General features: G+C 47.3%; 2 protein-coding genes across 2 annotated transcripts; one reads left to right on the plus strand and one right to left on the minus strand.

The window, feature by feature from the left end:
* Nucleotides 1-275: 275 nt before the first annotated feature.
* On the minus strand, nt 276-1,136 carry LOC130694955 (uncharacterized). Its single transcript, XM_057518096.1, has 2 exons — nt 734-1,136; nt 276-670 (listed from the first exon to the last, which is right to left on the minus strand). Exons 1-2 carry the CDS (start codon nt 1,134-1,136, stop codon nt 276-278), a joined length of 798 nt encoding a protein of 265 aa, XP_057374079.1.
* A 1,214-nt stretch (nt 1,137-2,350) lies between these two features.
* Nucleotides 2,351-18,857, plus strand: LOC130694887 (baculoviral IAP repeat-containing protein 6-like). Its single transcript, XM_057517993.1, is given in 34 exon segments — nt 2,351-2,790; nt 2,856-3,025; nt 3,095-3,247; nt 3,318-4,046; nt 4,114-4,436; nt 4,517-4,641; nt 4,720-5,900; nt 5,964-6,302; nt 6,393-6,538; nt 6,601-6,746; nt 6,806-7,516; nt 7,519-7,562; nt 7,630-8,091; nt 8,158-8,379; nt 8,444-8,853; nt 8,929-9,395; nt 9,455-11,407; nt 11,470-12,089; nt 12,161-12,689; nt 12,757-13,295; nt 13,297-13,562; nt 13,625-13,899; nt 13,964-14,299; nt 14,365-14,613; nt 14,674-15,582; nt 15,649-15,855; nt 15,939-16,367; nt 16,437-16,647; nt 16,712-16,814; nt 16,873-17,038; nt 17,101-17,324; nt 17,378-17,806; nt 17,876-18,013; nt 18,081-18,857. Coding segments are annotated over 34 exon segments (13,935 nt in total). The 5' UTR covers nt 2,351-2,486; the 3' UTR covers nt 18,501-18,857.
* Nucleotides 18,858-18,954: the final 97 nt, after the last annotated feature.

Below are 18,954 nucleotides of genomic sequence, written 5' to 3' on the forward strand. Positions count from 1 at the left end.
CGCCGGATTGGGGTGCACACGAATATTTCCGTTGACCAACCGCGATCTGATACGTCCCGCAACCAACGTGTTTCAAGACACGTGCGGCCCAGCGCTGGCTATTTACCACATCATTTGAATTCTGTTGATTTTAAATGACGTTTGTATTTACTGTCTTCGATAGATCTACAGTTCGTTCACTCTATATAGCGAGCGGGATTGGAATCAATGCGTATAAATATTAGAATAAGGGCAACATGTCGTGAGTCACTTTTTTAGGGGGAGGGGAACGTTCTTCAGTCTTGATGTTCAAAACGAGATCGAATCGTTTCCAATTGAGACAGAATCTGATCAAAATCCGTGTCGGGATCGACAACCGGACTGCCGGACGCTTCTCGTTTTGAGCGTGTGCTTTCATCGGTTTTGGTAGACGAACGATCGACCGTGATGGAAGCGACTGGAAGTGCTGGTTTGGCTACTGAAATGAGCGAAGGCAAGAGAAGAGTCTTAGCGTGGACTAAAAATACGATCACTTTCAAAATGGCAATGATGGCCGTGATGAAAAAGCCCGTCTTGAAGATGGCCGGCAACAATTCGGCTTTGACGGCCCACAAATCGCCCAACGGAGTGTGCTGGCCAGCGCCCAAGTATTTGGCACCGGTCAGAGCATCTGGAACGCGGAATCCGATGCCTATTATTGATTGAAATGTGAGTTGAACGGTGTTTTAAGGAACGTTTAGATTGAACTGTTTGCCTTTATTGAAGCCGGCGTTGAAGTAAAAGTTTGGAACGTCGGGTGTTCCTTGAGGAAAGACGGCACCTGGACCGACCGGCTGGAACGTCTGAGGTTCAGGGGGTCCGTAAACACCACCAACCACAGGAGTCCTATAATAACCCATCATGTTTGGGTTGGCGTACGTTTGAGCTACTGCAACGTCCATGTTTGGCGGACCCACCATCATTGGGGGTCGTTCGGGTAGTACAGGGTTCGGGACTACGTAGTACGAATCCCCTCCGTTCCCTCCATTATCCGTTTTGCCACCATTCGAGTCTCTTTTCTGCGTAGACGAGCTGCCAGAATTCGTTGGGAAATTGACTGTTGTCCTCTGGTCGGCAGCAATGAGAGGCAAGATGAATAGCATCCAGAGATATGTCATTTTTTTAAAGATTGTTCTAGAAGAAACTGGGGGAAATGAATAGATTTGGTTTATTAATATCGTGAATAGTTTGAGAGGAGTTCTTACCTTGCTTCAAGATCAGCGAATACTGTTGATTCAAGTTCTAATCACCAGCTATTTTTATAGGTGCAAATGTCAATCAACGGTAAATCAACAGCCCTCTCCCTCAGGAAGTAACTGGCTACCTATTGCTAGGCAATGACGATGTATAGTTGTTTTTGACTATGAGTTGACACCTTCTTGTGGATCATTTCGAGTTGATGATGACCTGTCATGACCCAGTGAACCTGTCCTACACATTGATTAACATAACGGGTAATTAATCGTTTTTCATCTGAAGTGCCAAATTGCCACGAAAAGCATTAACGGGTCTTTTCTTTGCTAGTTGATGTATGTTTAGTTATAATTTATGGAATATCAATCTTTTAATTTCTCCAAATATTTCATGCATATTTTGGCCATCAATTTTGTGGCCCATCAATATGTTTAGCGTCGTAGCGACAATGAAAATGTGTGTTTGCTTTGTAATTTATTCAGTGTCTTTAAGATGCAAATGGCGTATGAATGGAGAATTATGGTTTTTGTTCATTCAATTCTAGTGGTAGCCTCGAAATGGCTTTGCTCTGAAATGAAAGCAATTGCATTATACGTTACTTCGGTTCCCGCAGTCGTCACGAACATATGGCATGCATGATAAATGAGTTCTATTTAAAACGTTTGCACCACGACATTGAAACGTACCACAAGTACATCACCGAAAAAAGGGCGGTGAATACATTCAGCAAAACAAGTTCGTTTGAAAGAGGGGAACATTAAATACACATTCGTCAATTGTGGAGTGTCCTGAAATGTGTAGCCTATTTCAAGCTCAGTAAATGGTGGGAAAATTTCCAAAAAGTGATTCCATTCATTGTTCCGGAAGTTCTTTTTCGCTCGAACATTCAGTTCAGCAGTTGCAAGATTTGCCATTTGCAGGTGCCACGAATAAAGTTATTGAATAGGAAAAAGAAGCGAATAGGTCTATCAAGGTTTTTTTACGACGTCAAAAGATGCCAAAAAAGAAAGAACATGTGACATCACGCTCAGCGTGACTTGATCGATATTATGCGTGACTACGGGATCAGTCGATGAGATCTGGCACTGTCGCAAAGACTTGGGAAGACGAAAGCTAAGTATTGCAGACGACGTACGTAAATTTTAGGGTACAGTCGATTAGCGTATCGAAGAAAGGGCCTTGGCTTATTGCAAGCTCTAATATTACATCCATCATCTCATCCTTCTTGTGGCTTACTACATGGGCTAGTGTGTATTGAAAGGCAAATTGAGAACATGGCCGATGACACAAAAGTGTTCTCTATTGCCGAAGAAGGCTGTTTACGTGTGAGTTCACATATTCGGCGAATCGTATACCACAGATCCTTGAATGTATTGTTGGTCTTCTCCTCAAATGGACCAAGAGACACAGAAATCAAAGTCGTCGTCTTAGACATTGCATCGGGGACTGTTTTACATGATACGAAAGTGAGCCTTGCTCCTTCAAATTCACCAGGGGTAAATTCACAAAGGGAAATTGTTTTTGATGATGACCTTCTTGAAAATGAATTGGATGGAATTAGTTTCCAGACATTTAAAGGTATCATTATTTTCTTTAAATCAGTTACAATAACAAACAGTTAATGGTGCATGTGTTGGTTCTAGATCCTCTTAAATGCATTTCAGTTGCTGAGCGGGGAACGATGATAGTTGCTCACAATGGCTTGCTTGGAGTTCGTAAAGACTTTGGGCGAGCACTGTTGCTGGAATCTATTCTCCTGCCTCCTGTGATCTGTGAAGAAGATGTTGTTCACATAGAATTGCCCCATAATGAGGTAATGGTTGTAAAAACATAGAGTAGACTTTTGATTTTCTAGCACCATTTCTCTACCTTTATTTTGCAGGCAATGTTGCTGCGAGAATGCCTCCAAACTCTGGATCTGGGCCAGACGGATTCAGAGCTGGGCAACATGCAGACTCAAGTGATTGCCCTACTCACCAAACACATGAAACAGTACCTGTTTTCTGTTTCCAAAGGGTCTCGAATGTCTTCCAATGTGAGTGTATATTTGTGGTTTCAAATTTGTGTAGATTTTATTCATTTATTTTTCATTCTGATTTTTACAGTGGTGCATAGTTAACCTAGAGTTGCCCTTGAAGACCTTGAAAGCAGTTTGCACTTACGCAGTGCTTGAATTGAAGAAAAACAACCGAAGTATCCCTGCGCTACCGATTGCTTCTTCAATTGTTGTCCGATTAGCTTCGCTCCAGCAGCAATCTAACCAACCACAGCTACCTCAACCCTCCTCTTCTTCCTCATCGACCGTTGTTAAGGAAGACATAGCCCCATTCTACCACTCGGCTAGCAGCACCAGTAACAACAACAACAGCAGCAATTTCAGCGGGAGCGCATGGGAACCGAGTTTCTGTCCTGCCTTGCATCCCATGACCAGCGAAGCATCAAGACGGGAAACGTTCGCCGGTTGGCCCCACATGAACTACAAGTGGGCCTTGCCGGCTCAGATGGCCGAGGCCGGCTTCTACCACCAGCCGAACACGCCGGAAAGCGACAGGGCCGTCTGCTTCCTGTGCAACGTCTGCCTCATTTGCTGGGAGCCGTCGGACGAGCCTTGGTCGGAGCACGAGCGTCACGCGGCCACTTGTCCCTTAGTCAAAGGCGACTACACGTCCAACGTGCCCGTGGCCGTCTCGATGGCCACCCAGCCGGCCATGCAGCAAGATTCTAATCCATCAGAAACCATCGCCTGCATCTCGACTACAACATGCCCCGATCTCTTTGCTACGTCCACGGCTGGTGGGTTGGTAGTGCTTTGGAATATCAGCGGAACCATGAAGGTAATTTGATTAAGTATCTCATTAATTTTTCGCAACAAATGCCTCTATTAATTGGTTTCCCATTTAGCGTGAAATCTCGTTCAATGCTGCCCAGAGAAGCCAACTGCAATATCCGATTCGAGTTACTTCGTTAAGCGTCGTGTCGGGATCGTTTTCAAATGGCCATCAGCCTGTTCGTTGCTCATTAGTGTTGGGCGTGACGTTGGGACATCAGCTGGAGCCTTTCCTAGTCGTTTACGACGTCACGTGGACCCGAGCTTACCAGGATGTTCAACCAGAGCCTGGGCCATCTACGCCAACGTCCAATTCATCTGGATCGACCATCAAGAAAGGTGGAACTACCAAAAAAGTCCTTTCAACTCCGCATACCCTGAACGCCAACAATAGCGGGTAAGACACATCTGCCATTCCAAAGTCAAATTACAATTATCAGAGAATGATAGGGGCCTTTTTGAAACAATGGTAAGCAGCCTGGGATCAGCGGGCGCGGATGCCAGTGCCAATCCGGGTTTGTTCTTTTCCTTTGGTGATGACGACGAAGAAATGTACATATCATCCACGATGGACGCAAATGAGAAACTCGGCAAAGCTACAGGTATGCAAATTAGAGCAATATAATTAAGATAAAATTCATCATTTCTCTACTGGGCTTTTGTTTTATTGATTCATCAAGCAGGTCTGCTGAACAAGCTGATGCACAACATGGGCTCGCCTTTTACCAACTCGGTGATACCGCAGCTCATGATGGGCGAAAAGAGTTCTTCCAGCCATTCGTATTCCGGCTCAGCTGCGACTGCAGCGCCACCCTTTGCGCTGTCGCCCAAAGCGTCGGACCAGCCGGAAGTCACATTAAATCAGTTGACGTTGATGAATCTGAAGGATTGCGGAGTAGGAGATGGATTGGAAGTGGTCTCGTTGATCCCGACGTGGGACGCTGGATATCTAGTGGCCGTTCTAGGTCCAGCTGAGAAGTCGGAGATGCCAAGGAACATAGAAGAAATTGCAACTGAGCAAACGAAAGCCAGTTCTCATATTCTCCTGTTTCAGTTGAACGTTGGCGAGCCTGGATTAGTTGAACGACCTGTGTGCCAGTTGAACATGGCCGCAATCGATGAGCCGCGCTGTGTCGTGATGCTGCCCTTTGGAGAGCGTAACGATGATCCGGAATGGTCCGCTGAAGAAGAAGCAGCAATGCGTGGACCAATGAGAGCCGTCGTTGTGACTAAAGATGGCCGGCTCAGATTGCTGTACCTGGATCCTAAACTCCCCAGCCCTCAGATGACATGGGTGGACTTGGAATCGGTTTCGCCGCACAAGTTCATGGACGCCACCTACTGCAGTAGCGTAGAAAGAGTGTGCGCTACAACCGATAAAGGCGATTTAGTATTTTTCAAAATCATAACCCACGGTGGAGCAATTAGTTCCAGACTTCATCCTTCTGGCCTGTCTGGAATGCGGAAAGGCAAGGAACCTTCTCCGACGAAGTTATTAATCCATCAGCCGCTCACGCCTGAGATTCTTCAATCGTTGTACGAACTCACGCTGGCCGAGAAGCTTCCGCAATCCTGCCAGCTGACCATCAGTGCCGCATCTTGCTGGATGGAAATGGCCGTGTCGCAAGGCCAACGCAGACAGCCGCAACCTTGGCTTTTGCAGCCGGGAAGCTGCACGACACCGAACAACAGTGGGAGCGAAGATGGTCTTCAAATGGCCAGATTATTTAAATTGCAGCAAGATAAATTCAGCTGGGACGAACATTTCTTCGAAATGAACTTACCGCCGGGCGTGCCCGTTTCTCACGTTCACCTGCGCTTCGTTTTGGCCCCGTCTTGCTCCGTTCCACCGGAAATTCAAGTACTTTAGTTTTATTCGTAATATCACGACCCTCTTTTTTAATATCTTTTTTTAAATGCACAGGTGTCGCTGTTGGAGCAGCGTAGCCGCAGTTTGCAATGGGGACGCACTTTGCTTACGACTAACCCTGCGGAAGAGGTGGATAATCTAATCAATTTCAACATGGGCCAGCCGTTGCCTCGTTTCACGTCATCCAATTCAGAATCCGCCATCAATCCTATCTTGACGCAAGAGTACCTGGAAGCACACAACGCCGTATTGCTGTGCGGGCCGTTCAAGCTGAACCAATTTTTAGATGCCTCCGGCCAAGTGGCCATGCTCTCGCTTACTAGCCATCTACTGATGCAGTCTACGGCCAGGAATTTTCTCGTCCACTTGAAATACATCCCGTCCGTGGCTCACGTGAGTATTTGTGCACTTTAAACATTTGTTTTAATTATACAAAAAATCATTTAATTTTGAGTTATTCCCATTTTTTCTGGTTTATTTTAGCCAAATTCTTTGAGTCTTTTAAACATCCCACGGCCGATGACTAACCCCTGCGGCCGTCGTACTATTCAAACCAAAGGCTGTGATTGGATCCAAGAAGTAGCTATTTCGGTCCAGCGTTTCAAATCAACATCTATCCACAATGAAAGGTATTTAATGTTCGTGATATGATCGAATAATTTAAACTCAAATTCGCCTTCTCGATTGACAGGGCACATCGTTGTGCTCTATTAGCATCGTCTAATTTTACTGGCCAACTCCTGGAATTCGCTTTCCGATCCAACTTACGTCGTGAACACATTATGGCCCTCTGGATTCTCAATTGGAAAACAGCCGCTCATTATGGAGCTCCTTCAGGTAAAATTTTATCTTTTATTTTCAAAGTTAAATAAATTAATCGATTTCATGTTGTAAAGGAGTCGCATGTTTAACAACTGGCGATGTGTCTGGCCACGTGGTGGAAATCTTTAACAACCTGAAGGGCTTGCTTGATCGGTTTGTGATCCATGGCAACCGGACAACAGCTCAGCAAGTCGTCCAACTTCTTTTTTCATCCCACGAGCTGGGCATATGTTTATCAGAAGAGGAAGTGACGGTCATCACCAAGCAAATGATGCACTGCTTACTCCAGCAGCTGGGGTCGTTGCAAAACTGCGCTTCTCCAAGCGTTGTTCATTGGTATCTAGTTCTCTTGTCGCGCGTCTATCTTCGCAGCCAAACTGAAGTCGCCGGACCGGTGTGGGCCGTCCTGACTCAGATCATCTCCGAATTGCATCGACGGAGGGAGCCCCTCCAGCAGTTACTTCAGAGCCGCTACGGCTTTTACGGCCGTCCTTTCGAAACTGAACTCATGTTCAGTCTGACCGAAGATCAACACTTCCAGCAAGTGTCGTCCACCAAGACTGTCCGTAATAACATCGCGGCCAATTTTGCGGCGCTCAATCAGCTCGTCAATCCGCCCAGCCCTTGTGATAAGGAGAAAAGCTATAACAACCTGGACACGCTCTCGCTCAAGCGCTCTTGTGATCTGCTAGAAGTCGAGCCGCTGCCATTTACGCTCGTCTCTGCTAGCGATGGTGTACGTCTGGAAAAAGCCGACACGGGCAGTTCCCAGTTCACCGCAGTTGCATGAACGGCCTGGTGGAAGCATCGAAGCTAGTATCCCATAAAGATGTACGTTATATCAAACAAAAAGGGACTTGTATTTATTTATTTATCTTAATTCTTCTGATTGAATTAGTCGCACGCAACTAGTCACCGTTGGCAGCATTTGCTGGCCGTCAATCCTCCGCTGGTCGTCGTCATGGAGCGGCTCCATTCCGGCGGCAGGAAGTTTGTCGTCTTGGATTTCGGTGCTCCCATTTTATTGACGGACGTTTACATCCCGGCCTGTCCCGATTGGGTCTCGATCACTGTTGATATCTGGAATCGGACAGACAGGAGCAAGAGTGACACTGACTTGGTCCGTCTGACCACCAGCAGCAACATCAATCGTCGACCCGTCATCTTACACGATCTTCAGCCATCAGTGATATGTCGCTTTTTGAGGCTGACCATCACCGGACGTCAAGGATTGAGTGCCACGAGTTGCAAAACGTCCATAGGTTCTTTTTATGGCCATTCGCTCATTTTGCCCAACGATTTAATTGTTCCAGCCGCGCATGCTGAGGATATCCCCATTTTAGGCCGCGAAGAAATTTTGGTAAGTTTCATATCCTTTTTTATTGTTGTTATATCGTTTCTCATTTACATTTTTGGGGGAAAATAGGAGAACATTGCAACGCTGGAAGTATTGGCGGATCACAGCCAGTGCCATTATAATTTAGCTGGAGATCGTCTACGGAGCCTTTTGCGGCCTTTGTTGACCAATTGGCATAAAGATGCATCGGGATCGTCCACCCACCATATCGATCATTATTTACAATCGCAAGTGAATCCCGGTCAGACTGGAAGTTTAGACGAAGACGCTAAAATAGTCGAAGCTTACGAGGTACGTTCTTGATTGGTTTCAAGTTGAACGTTGTTGAGAATCTTCGTTTTTATTTTGGGGACAGGAATGTCTGAAGCTGCAACGTCAGCAAAATTTGCTTTGGAGCGCGTTGCGAAGATTGCGTCGATGTCTGAGAGAAATGGAGAGGAAAGAGCTGGGTGAAACGAGGAACGAAGATGAGTCGGTCGCTGTCAGCCAGACGTCGTCTCACAAACTCCACTTCATCGCCCAGAGTTTGGTCAATGTCTTGCTGGCCTCGACGGCTCTGAAGAAACAGATCAAAATCGAGAGGAGGACGGCCGAGCAGCTCTTCCAGCATCTCTACGTCACTTCGTGCCCGGCGTCGCAGCTCTCGACGGCCGCTCTCCTTTCTCAATCGGACGACACTTATCGCTGGATGCCCAATTTCCTGGCCGACATGTTGAGAAAGACGTTGTCGTCCGACCCGTCCACTTGTCTCATCCCCAAAGACAGGTAAGGCCCTCTATTGTACTTAGATGTTACTAAACTAACAATTGATTTCCTCATTTTTAAAAATGTCTCTTCCAGGGTGTTTGTGACGCTTCTTTTCATGGGATTCAAAGCCATCCAGCTTTCGTCCGGCAATCACCTTCTTGATCCCGTTTTAGCTGTTTTAAATGAACAGCTTTCTGTGCTGGAAAATCGGAACAACAGCAGTCCGTTCGCCCTTTCTCACTTGGATTTACCCTTTGTCAACTGGCTGTTACTCTTCTGCTGCTGCTGTCTTGATAGGACAGCTTCAGCGAGCACCAAAGAGACGAAAGCAAGAGATCAACGATGGGATTTCATGCAGGGTGAATCGCTCCTGTCGCGAGATGGAGCCGCTGCTGGCGAACCCAAGAACGCTGGGGGATCGGCCGCCTCGCGCATCTACCGGCGTAAATTGCAAAAGAAATTGATGCAACAGCCGCACTACGGCGTCTCGTGGCCCAGCGGCGGCGTCCTCAGCGGCAGCAACAAGGCCAAATTCATCCTGGCCCATTCCAAACAAAAAGGTAAATGATAAAAATGCATTTGAAAATGACACAGTTTTAAACATTTGGATGTGTCACAGGAGGCGGATTTCCCATGGATTCTGGAGTTCAGATGAGACGAGCAGCCATGATGGACGAAGATATGGATTCGAATGGAACGGACGACAAGGAGGGAGGAAACGGCAATCGATCTATGCCTTCATCGTGCGGGCAGGCCATCTGTTCATCCAGCGGCGCTGCGCAAGTGGCCAAAAATCTCATTTCCTTCCTTTTGGTCATCGGCGCTTCCGGCGCTCACGAAGAGACTTTTCTGCTCACCTGCAAAGTCCTCGCCCGGCTCATCGGCGCCTCCCAAAACGGACTCCGGTTAGGCCACATCGCGGATGAGCAACAGCTAACGACGTTATTGCGTATGGCGGCATCTGCTAGTGGTCAACCGAGTCAAATGTGGCTCAATCACGCCATCTATTGCCTTCTGATTGATTATCTACGAGCCGGTTCGACGAACAACAAATCCAACCCGATTGCAAGCGGGGAGTCCGCTGGGGCATCCAAGAGCTGCTCGGTTAATTCGGTGTTCACGCACGGAGCCTCGGGATCGAGATACGATGATATCCTGCGATCCGTGTGCGCGGAGCCAGAGGCTGGTGGCAGCGGAAGTAACGGAGCTGCGAGTAGTCCGAGTAGTCATGGCAACAGCAGCCTGTCTCATATGCTTCCCCTGAAACCCAAAATGAAGATGGGCCAAGTCTCCAAGAAATTACCACCCATGACTGTGCCTCCCGAGCTGCTGGCCTACGAGCAGGCCAAACTGGCGGCCGAATCGCTGAAAGTCGACCAGCACGTCGACGACCTCCTGGAACTCTTTGAGAATCCCAATTCGGAATCGGTGCCGCCCGTCTTGAAGAAAGCCTGGCCGTCCATCTCGAGCGTCGAGAATTTTAAATTTGTTAAATCAATTTCATGTAATTTATCAATTCAATTTGAATATTGCAGTGTAATGAAAAACCTGGCCGAATGCAAGAGCGGATTATCGGCTAGTGGTTATGGATCCACGGCAGGAATATTGACCTCTGAAGAGGCGACATCGTCGGGCGTCTGGGATCTGCGAGACGAATCGCGCAGCGACGGACCGTGGAAACACAAGAGCGACATCCTCAGCGACGCCTTTTTCGAGGCCGTTTTACAAGGGCTAACGTCTTCGTTCCACGACAATAAGAGGCGTCCATTACCCGAAGAGATTCCGGGTGACCCGATCAGCGCCCCGACCCAACCGGACCAAAGACTTTTGTCTTCCGCTTTTAATAATCTTTTTAGTTCAGCAAGTTATCTGAAGACCAAAACGGACATAATTGCCTCTCTGAAGCTGTGGGTGCTCCTCAACAGCGAAAATTACGGTTCGTCGCTGGACTCGGACGGAGCATCGGCCGCCATACCCAACAGCAATGGAGACTCGTCTGCTATTTTGCTGAACCCCGAAGCTATTCGCGGCGTGCTGGAAGTCTTGGCCAAAATTCCCATCCTCGACGTGGGAGACTGGACGGCCGTCTTGCGAAGTCTCACATGGTTATCGAGCCCTCGTTGGCTTTTGACCGAAACGGACCAACCCCAACATTCAATGGAAAATGAACCTTCACGATCCGAAGAGCTGGCCGATCAGATGTGCGCTGGAACAGTCATCCGCAACCAGCACCTGACGGCCATCCTCTACAATTTCATCAGCGGCCAAGGATTGGTACCTTACTCTCTTGGTGACAAACAGCTGGTGGGCCCTTCCATCATTTCCACGCTGGGCGACGTCCTGTCCTGCCTGAAAGTGTGGTGTAATACTGCGCTAGTAGGCAGCGTGCTCGGCTCTCAATTGCGCAGTTCCCTTTTCGAACTGTTTCTCGAACTGGCAGTGCCACCTCGTGGCCCCATATTTCGCGGAATCGGTCCGCTGGATGCCCAAATTTGCTTCGTCGAAGCTCTTCTCAAACTCGGCGTTCAAGGACTGGATAAATCTTTATCGATCAGAGTCATTCAAGCTGTTGGTAAGGATATATCTTGTTGTGTTTTGAGTTAACGTCTTTAATTTTCATTTTTTACGTCACAGTGAGCCTCAGTCAAATGTTTTTGAGCCGTTCGCGAGGTTTGTCTTGCATCGACAGCAGCAGTCAACTTTCCGAAGATGATCGAATCTGTTTCAGTGGGTTGCACACCGCCTCCGCAATGGGCGGTCCGCTAGGTGGCAGTGGTAATAACAATGGCAGAGCATCGGCAATCACTCCTTCAGTGCTGTTGACACTCAGCCTCCAACTGGCCATCCGGCTGGTGTCGTTTGCTGAATATGGGCCGTCTTTGAACTTGGCCGATAATGTGCTGTCGACGCGTCCGCTCATGCACGAACTGCTGGACGCGGCAAACTACTGCCAGGCTTCTTCCTTTGCGTCCAGTTTGGGCGCAACAGCCCTTGGCGATTTTGATGTGGCGTTCAATAATTTGCATACGGTGGCCGATTTCACGCTGGAGCTACTTCATCAGATCGCCATCAAAACTTCGGATGTCAAACTCATGTTCTATCGGCTCATCGAATACATGAAGCCTGACGTGGCAACGCCGTTTTTGCCCAATCAAGGATGTAGCGATCTCTCTGAACCTTTGCTCATCTTCATGCTGTACGTTTTGAAAACGAAAGAAAATGTGGACATCTTCCATCAAGTCGAAGGATTTAAGGTGATCACATCAGTTGTCCAGCCATGAACGAATTAATCATATAATTTAATTTTTAAATGATTGTGTTGCAGGAAGTTTGCCTGGCTTTATCTCGAACACCTGTCCAGCTCTTTAACTCCCACAATCGTCTGGTCAGTAACGTTTTATCGTACGTGAGTCAGACGACGGCCACCAGTGGCCAAGGAGCCAATCGAACGCGGCTGAGCTCACGTCAGGCGCGCAGTGGAGGCGCATCGATATTTCCCGGTGCCGCTTCGTCATCATCGGCTAATGCTGGAATCCTTCAGAACAGCTACGTGGACGCTACATCATCGCTCGGACCTCTGGCCGTCTTTCGGCGGAGTTGCCTACGGTTAGACGACGACGATGAGTACGGCCTCCTGAATCTGGCACCGCTGTCCACGATTAGCTGTAGCCATCCAAGTGCCCAACCGGCAGATGTTCTGCTTCATCCCAATCCGCCCCACCGAAGGGCACGCAGTCCGTCGTGGGCGCATCATTTCTATCCAGCCGAACAGTATATCGAATTGACTATCACCTTACCTTGCCCGGTTCTCGTCAAAGAGATCCAACTTCATCCGCATTTAACGTCCTTAGCCAGTAAGTTTTTAATTGTTATTTATTTTTTTCCGCAATTATTAATCTTTTATGTATTCAATTTTGACAGCTTGCCCGTCTGCTGTCGGCGTGGAAATGTCGCCCGAAGGCAGCAGCCAACTCTACCCGGTCGGTGCCGTCTTGTCCGCCACTGGACTGACGACGATCGCCTTCAAACTGGAATCGCCCCAAGTGGCCGCTTTGCTCCTCTTGCGCCTCTACAAACCGCGCGACTCGTCCAACATCGGCCTGGCTCAAATTCGCATCCTCGGCAGCTTAGCATTACCTTCTTCGGACCAGTCATTGGGGCCTGGCTCGATGGCCGGCCAACACCAACCTGGACTAACGTGGCTCTGCATTTTACACCATTGTTTGTCGGTGGCTGAGAAATCAGAGAACACCGATCTGATGTACTCACTCCGCCAAACGGCCGGTAGCCTGGAACGTCCAGGGATGGTGGAGCGCTGCTGCGGGTTGTTGAACGCCCATTTCACTTCGCCGAGAGCTGGAATCTTGGCCGACGTTGTCCAAATGGCTTCCGACATTTTACTTCACCTCGGCCGGCATTCCAGCGCCCTGGCCCATCAATTTATCCGTTTGCAATTGCAAGGAATCACCTCGCTTATTACTCGGTTGCACGCCACCTGTTGCCAACGTCTTGTACGAATTATGCAGCGCTGAAAATGAAAGTATCGCTACGTTCGCTACACCACCGGGAGGATCTGGACAAGCTTTGCTTTTCCAATGGCTTCATCGAGCTGCTGACCAGGGATCGTTATCCCAGGCCGTGTCTACTTCCATGGTCCATTGCGCCGCCGCCGTCCTCTGGCACAGTCCCTGCTCCATGGAGAAAATCATCAATTACGATTTTGCCAAGTAAAAGACAACGTAAAACGTTAACCTAATTGTTTATTGATTTGATGAGCGTTTTGTCTTAGGTCCCTTTTTGATTGGACGAGAACGATTCATAGTTCAGAGCTGAAAATTGCTGTTGATTTTGCACTGTGTTCAGTATGCCGGCATTACCCCGATATTTTCACTTCGTTGCTCTCTTCTGTCACAAGCGCGGGTTCATCTTCTCCATCTTCGCTTAACTCTGTTCTCCAATCGAAACCCTTGATGGAAACATTAGGCAGAGCGGCCCAGTCTGAACCGGCCCTAGACAAACTGGTCCAATCCGGCCTCCTGAATTACGTTTCCCTGACTATCACTGGTAAATCAATTAGAATTTAAAATTTTTTTTTGCAGTACATTTTCATTTCTTTTTCTCATTATAGAATACTGTCACTGTCTTTTGAAACGCCAAGAGGCCATACCGGCCGATTTAATCGAGCGTGTAGCAGTGGCATTTGAATTTTGGACGCTCTTGTGTGAAGAATGGGGTTCGGGAGCCAGCCGGGATGTCCTTGCAGCCTATCTAGCAGACAAATCGCTATTGCAAATGCTTTTACAAGCACTTTGTAGTAGCAGTTCGGCCGATGGCCAAGCCAATCGTTTGCAAACGAGTAGAATCGAAGACGCGGCCGTAGCCTTTTTCCGCCAATTTTGCTGGGCCCATCGTGATAATTCACGACGTTTCGCTGAAATCCTTCTCGGTGTTCTTCAACCTGTCGGTAAATGTCCCATCTTAAGGTCTTTCACGTTGAATATTAATCAATACTGTCCGTTTTGATCGCAGGTTCGTCGTGTAAATTGTTGACGGGATTCACGCGACGTCTTCTGCTCCAGTTGTTGCTGGAATCGGAGAAGATCTACGTTTACGTGACGTCAGAATCCGGCCAATGTGGGCTACCCGTCAGTGCCGGTTCGTTGTCGTCCGCGACGATTGCCGAGCCTCGCCATCCGGCTTTTAATCATGGCAAAAAGCACAAATTGCTTTATGTCAGTGCGGAAATCACGTGTGGAGATTTTACCAAACTTTTGACAGGTTTATACTATTTGAAAATTGAAAATGTTTGTTAGAATTAACCCTATTTATTTAAACTAGACTGCGTGAATGTGCCAATGCCCGTCTTAAACTGCCAGGACATTAAAACGGCCCTGAATTTAACCAGCAAACGACCAACTGTTGATCGTTTGCCAACGTCCGATGCAGATAAAAAAGCAAAGCAATCCGCAATGGATTCGGAAGACCAACAGAGGGCAGCTTTATCTCAAATACTACAAAACCAGCATTATTTGGACCTTATCGACCATCCCAATGTGCCTCTGCCTGACACCTGGACGCTTTCACAGGCGCTCAGCTATCAGCGCCAGCACAATCCGGCCTCTAGAGGAGCTCTCTGCTTGCGCTTGAACACGGAACTGGACTCGTTTCAATCGTCTTCGTCCGCAACGACATCTATTGAGCAACATATCCAACCGTTGACGACTCTCCTGGAAGAATTCGCCGACCTTGGCGGCCTGGCCGTTTTATCGCAACACTTGCCCATGCTGTTGTGCGCGTCGACATCTACCACATCATCCGTAGCTTTTGAGAGTGTTACGCTGTCTCTGAAAGGAGGAAATTCAAGCGGAGCTCAGATGTCATCTCAACCGTCGATGACCAATCCCGGCCCGTCTCATTTGTCCAGCAATGTCAACGGTGTAACATCGGAGACGATCGATTCGTGGGTTAAGTTAGACGGCGGCTCTGACGATATGGACGAAGAAATGGATGAGATTTTGATGCCTTCCGGTTACTTTCCTCCGCCCACTCCGCAGTACATGAACGCCAAACGGAGCAAAAGTGCCGGCCAGTCGCTGCCCACCACCTGCGCCCTTCCGCTCCACAGTCTGGCGGCCTTCAGCCTCTTTCTCAGCATGCCACTCTACACCGAGGCCGTCCTCCAAGATCGTCGCAGAGCTCAAATGCTTCTTCGTTTGGCTCTTGGAGTCTCCGATGATGGCCAAGGAGGTTAAATTGCGATTTGCTTCATAATTTTTTGTCCTATTTAACAAACATCTTTTTTTTATTGGACAGGCAATATCCTAAACTCTTCGGATGCAGCACTTTTCCCTGTTTTGCCGTTCGTCCTTTTACAGCAAGTGCTGGACAAGCATCCGCTGGATAGCGAAAAGGGAGCTGTTATCCGACAGCAAGCTGTTGATATGGGCGTCCTACAATTGCTGTTGGCATGTTTGGCTGTTTTTACCCAACAAGTGACATCGGCAAATGTCGCGATTCCATGTAAGAACACATTCATTAACAACGTGCATGATCCTTTTGAGTTGTTACTAATTTTATTTTAATTGTTTTTGAACATTATTCAGCTTTGAACGTGCAGTTTGTTGTGGGCACTCCCAATGGATGCAGTTCGAGTGCACCGGTTAAGAATGAATCAACCAACAATGATGCCAATCCTGCTGCAGCTACTCAGGCCGGTTCGGCCCTAGGTGCTGTTACATCGCAATCTCAGCTACAACAACAGCAATACTGGGCAAAAGGAACTGGCTTTGGCACGGGTTCAACAGCACAAACGTGGGATCTTGACGGTGCCATGCAACGCCAGAGGCAACAGGAGGAACAAGCCACTTGCTTATTGCATACCTTAGCCGCCTACGTTCATCCTAGCTGTACCCCAGCAGCTGTTACGCAACCTGGATGTACCAGATCGCAAATTCTTCCGACAGAACTCCTTAACATTGTCTTGTCATCGCATTTAGTGGCCGCTATTTGCTCTTATCTCCGCAATGATTCTGGTGATTTCAGTTTTCTTCTTCGTTTAGATTTCGTACTGTTCATGTGACATTATGTTTCTTTTTTTTTAGTGATGGATATGGCGCGGCACGTGCCGCTGTACAAAGCCGTTTTGTTGCTTCTTCGCTCTATCGCGGCTTGCCCGAAACTAGTGCCTCTCTTATTACCTTCGTCTTTAGGGAACAATAAGGGCAGTACGTCGACAAACGGAAGCAGTCAATCCATCCATTCACTTTTGCGAAAGTTGAAGAATTACGTTTCCAGCTACACCGCACGTTTAGCGTAAGTTCTTTTTAAAAATTTCCGTTTATAATTATAAGGTACTGAAAATAAATTATCCTGATAGCTCGGTTCAAAATCGAACGACCAGCACTCAAGAAGATTCAGATTCTGAAGAAGGCATCGCTGATTTATCCAAAGACATATGCGAAACGTGGGCTATTGTGAAGGTGAATTCTTTTACTAAAGACATTTGAGCTGTGTTATAAAACATGTTAATTTATGCAGGAGGTAGTGTTAGATCATTCTGGAGGCGACGAAATAGATGGCCAAGACAGCAAAACGTCTGACCAGTCAAAATCATCTATTGGCCGATCTTTTCTTTCAACGGACTTGATTCAGAGCCGGTCGCCTGAAAAACTTTATTGCGATGTGATGCAACCATCGCAATTTGGTAATATTTAATAAATAATAAACTCATTAAAAAAAAAACTCATTTTATTAAACTGTTTTCAGACTCGTACGAACTGCTTGTGGAGAGCCCTGACACAGTCATGGGTAGCCGTTTCACCGTCGCTTATCACTTTGAGAACGCAGTCAAAGCTGCAGGAGAACGATGCCATCCGAATCGGATGAAACGCTTAGCACAAGAGGTTGCCACTCTTACCACATCTCTACCGCTTTCGCTCAGTTCATCTGTGTTTGTACGATGCGACACGGATCGATTAGATATCATGAAGGTAAAACACGTTACTCTCGTTGTTGTTGACAGTTTCATCTAAACGCGTTCTAGGTTTTGATTACCGGTCCAAGTGACACACCTTATGGAAATGGATGCTTTGAATTCGACGTCTATTTCCCGCCGGACTATCCGCAGTCTCCCATGCAAGTGCATTTGGCCACGACTGGGAGGCACACGGTCCGTTTCAACCCTAACCTTTACAACGATGGTAAAGTTTGCCTGTCGGTGTTGAACACGTGGCACGGACGACCGGAAGAGAAATGGAACCCACACACGTCGAGCCTCCTCCAAGTCCTCGTATCCATTCAATCATTGATTCTCGTGTCGGAGCCGTACTTCAACGAGCCTGGCTATGAAAGGTCACGAGGCACGCCGTCAGGAAACCAAAACTCACGTGACTATGACGTCAATATAAGACAGGCCACTGTCAAGTGGGCGATGTTGGAACAGATTCGCAATCCAGCTGCATGTTTTAAACAGGTTGGGTGCAATTGATTCAACTGTTTGCAGAGGCTTATTAATCTTAAATGGTGATGGTTGTACCAACAGGTGACTCACGCTCATTTTTGGCTCAAACGTCAAGAAATTGAAAAGCAGTGCGAAGAATGGATTGCCGAGATGGAGAAGCAAGTGGAAAGCGATCCCAATGGCGCAAGAGCCGTTGCTGCGGGTTTGACCGCCCTTAAGGTGCGTTGCAATCCAGTTTTAATTAACTATTATGCGCCTTCCTGTATGTGTTTTGTATTTTTTACAGCGCCATTATGGTCAATTGAAGGAAGAATTAGCTCGACTAAGCCCACCTCCGTGTTTGGCCAGTATTCTACAACCGGAAGTGCCCATGGAAGAAGATGAAGAAGAGAAACCGTTGAAAACATCGCCACTGCCCAGTGAAGAGTTTGCCATCGCCTACGAAGAAGAGGAAGGCGAAGAAGAGGAGGAAGAAGATGAAGACGAGGAAGAATTGGAAGAAGAAGACGAGGAGGAAGTCTCTGGCCAGTTGCTGAATGCGGGTAAAGAAGAAGAAGACGCCGAAGGTGAAGTTGGCAACGATTTGGAGGAGCTGAAGGAGATGATGTTCTCCAACGTCGACTCTGACGTGCCACTCTCGTGGAAAGAAGACTTGGAGGACAGCGAGGCCGAAATGGACAATTTCGTCTCTCAGTTTACTATCTAATTCGAAATTTTTTGTTTTTGTTTATCTCCTGGTTCTGAAATGATTGAACAAGCTTACGTCCAGAGCATGCCCTTGCACACCGTCATCTTACAGAATAACTGTTGAGTATGTTTATTTTGCAACTGAACTTTTTTTTTCATTTTTCTGAGGGTTATCGAAATTCTTTTTTTTTTTTTTAACTATTTTAAGACTACCTTTCTTCCCTCTTCATTTGATGAACATTTTTGTCTTTTTTTTTTTCACGCTCGCCTACTTCATTTGGAGCCCTGATTTCTATTATCATATGGAGATAAACTAATATGTATCTATCAAGTGTTTAATGGCTGTCACTTTGTGAAATAAAGCAATTATGCAAAATCCCCTTTTTCATTTCGTTATAGGCCAACTAGAACTGGAGAAGATGCGAAGCACCGCGTTTACAATATGAATTATTATACCTGCTTGTTGATGCAAT

Source organism: Daphnia carinata, chromosome 4 (assembly GCF_022539665.2).
Source record: "Daphnia carinata strain CSIRO-1 chromosome 4, CSIRO_AGI_Dcar_HiC_V3, whole genome shotgun sequence".
NCBI lineage: Eukaryota > Metazoa > Arthropoda > Branchiopoda > Diplostraca > Daphniidae > Daphnia > Daphnia carinata.

Coding starts and splice junctions, on each gene's coding strand:
- LOC130694955 (XM_057518096.1), bottom strand. CDS start 1,136: ATGACATATCTCTGGATGCTATTCATCTTGCCTCTCATTGCTGCCGAC. Junction 671..733: donor CAACGCCGGCTTCAATAAAG/GCAAACAGTTCA, acceptor AATCAATAATAG/GCATCGGATTCCGCGTTCCA.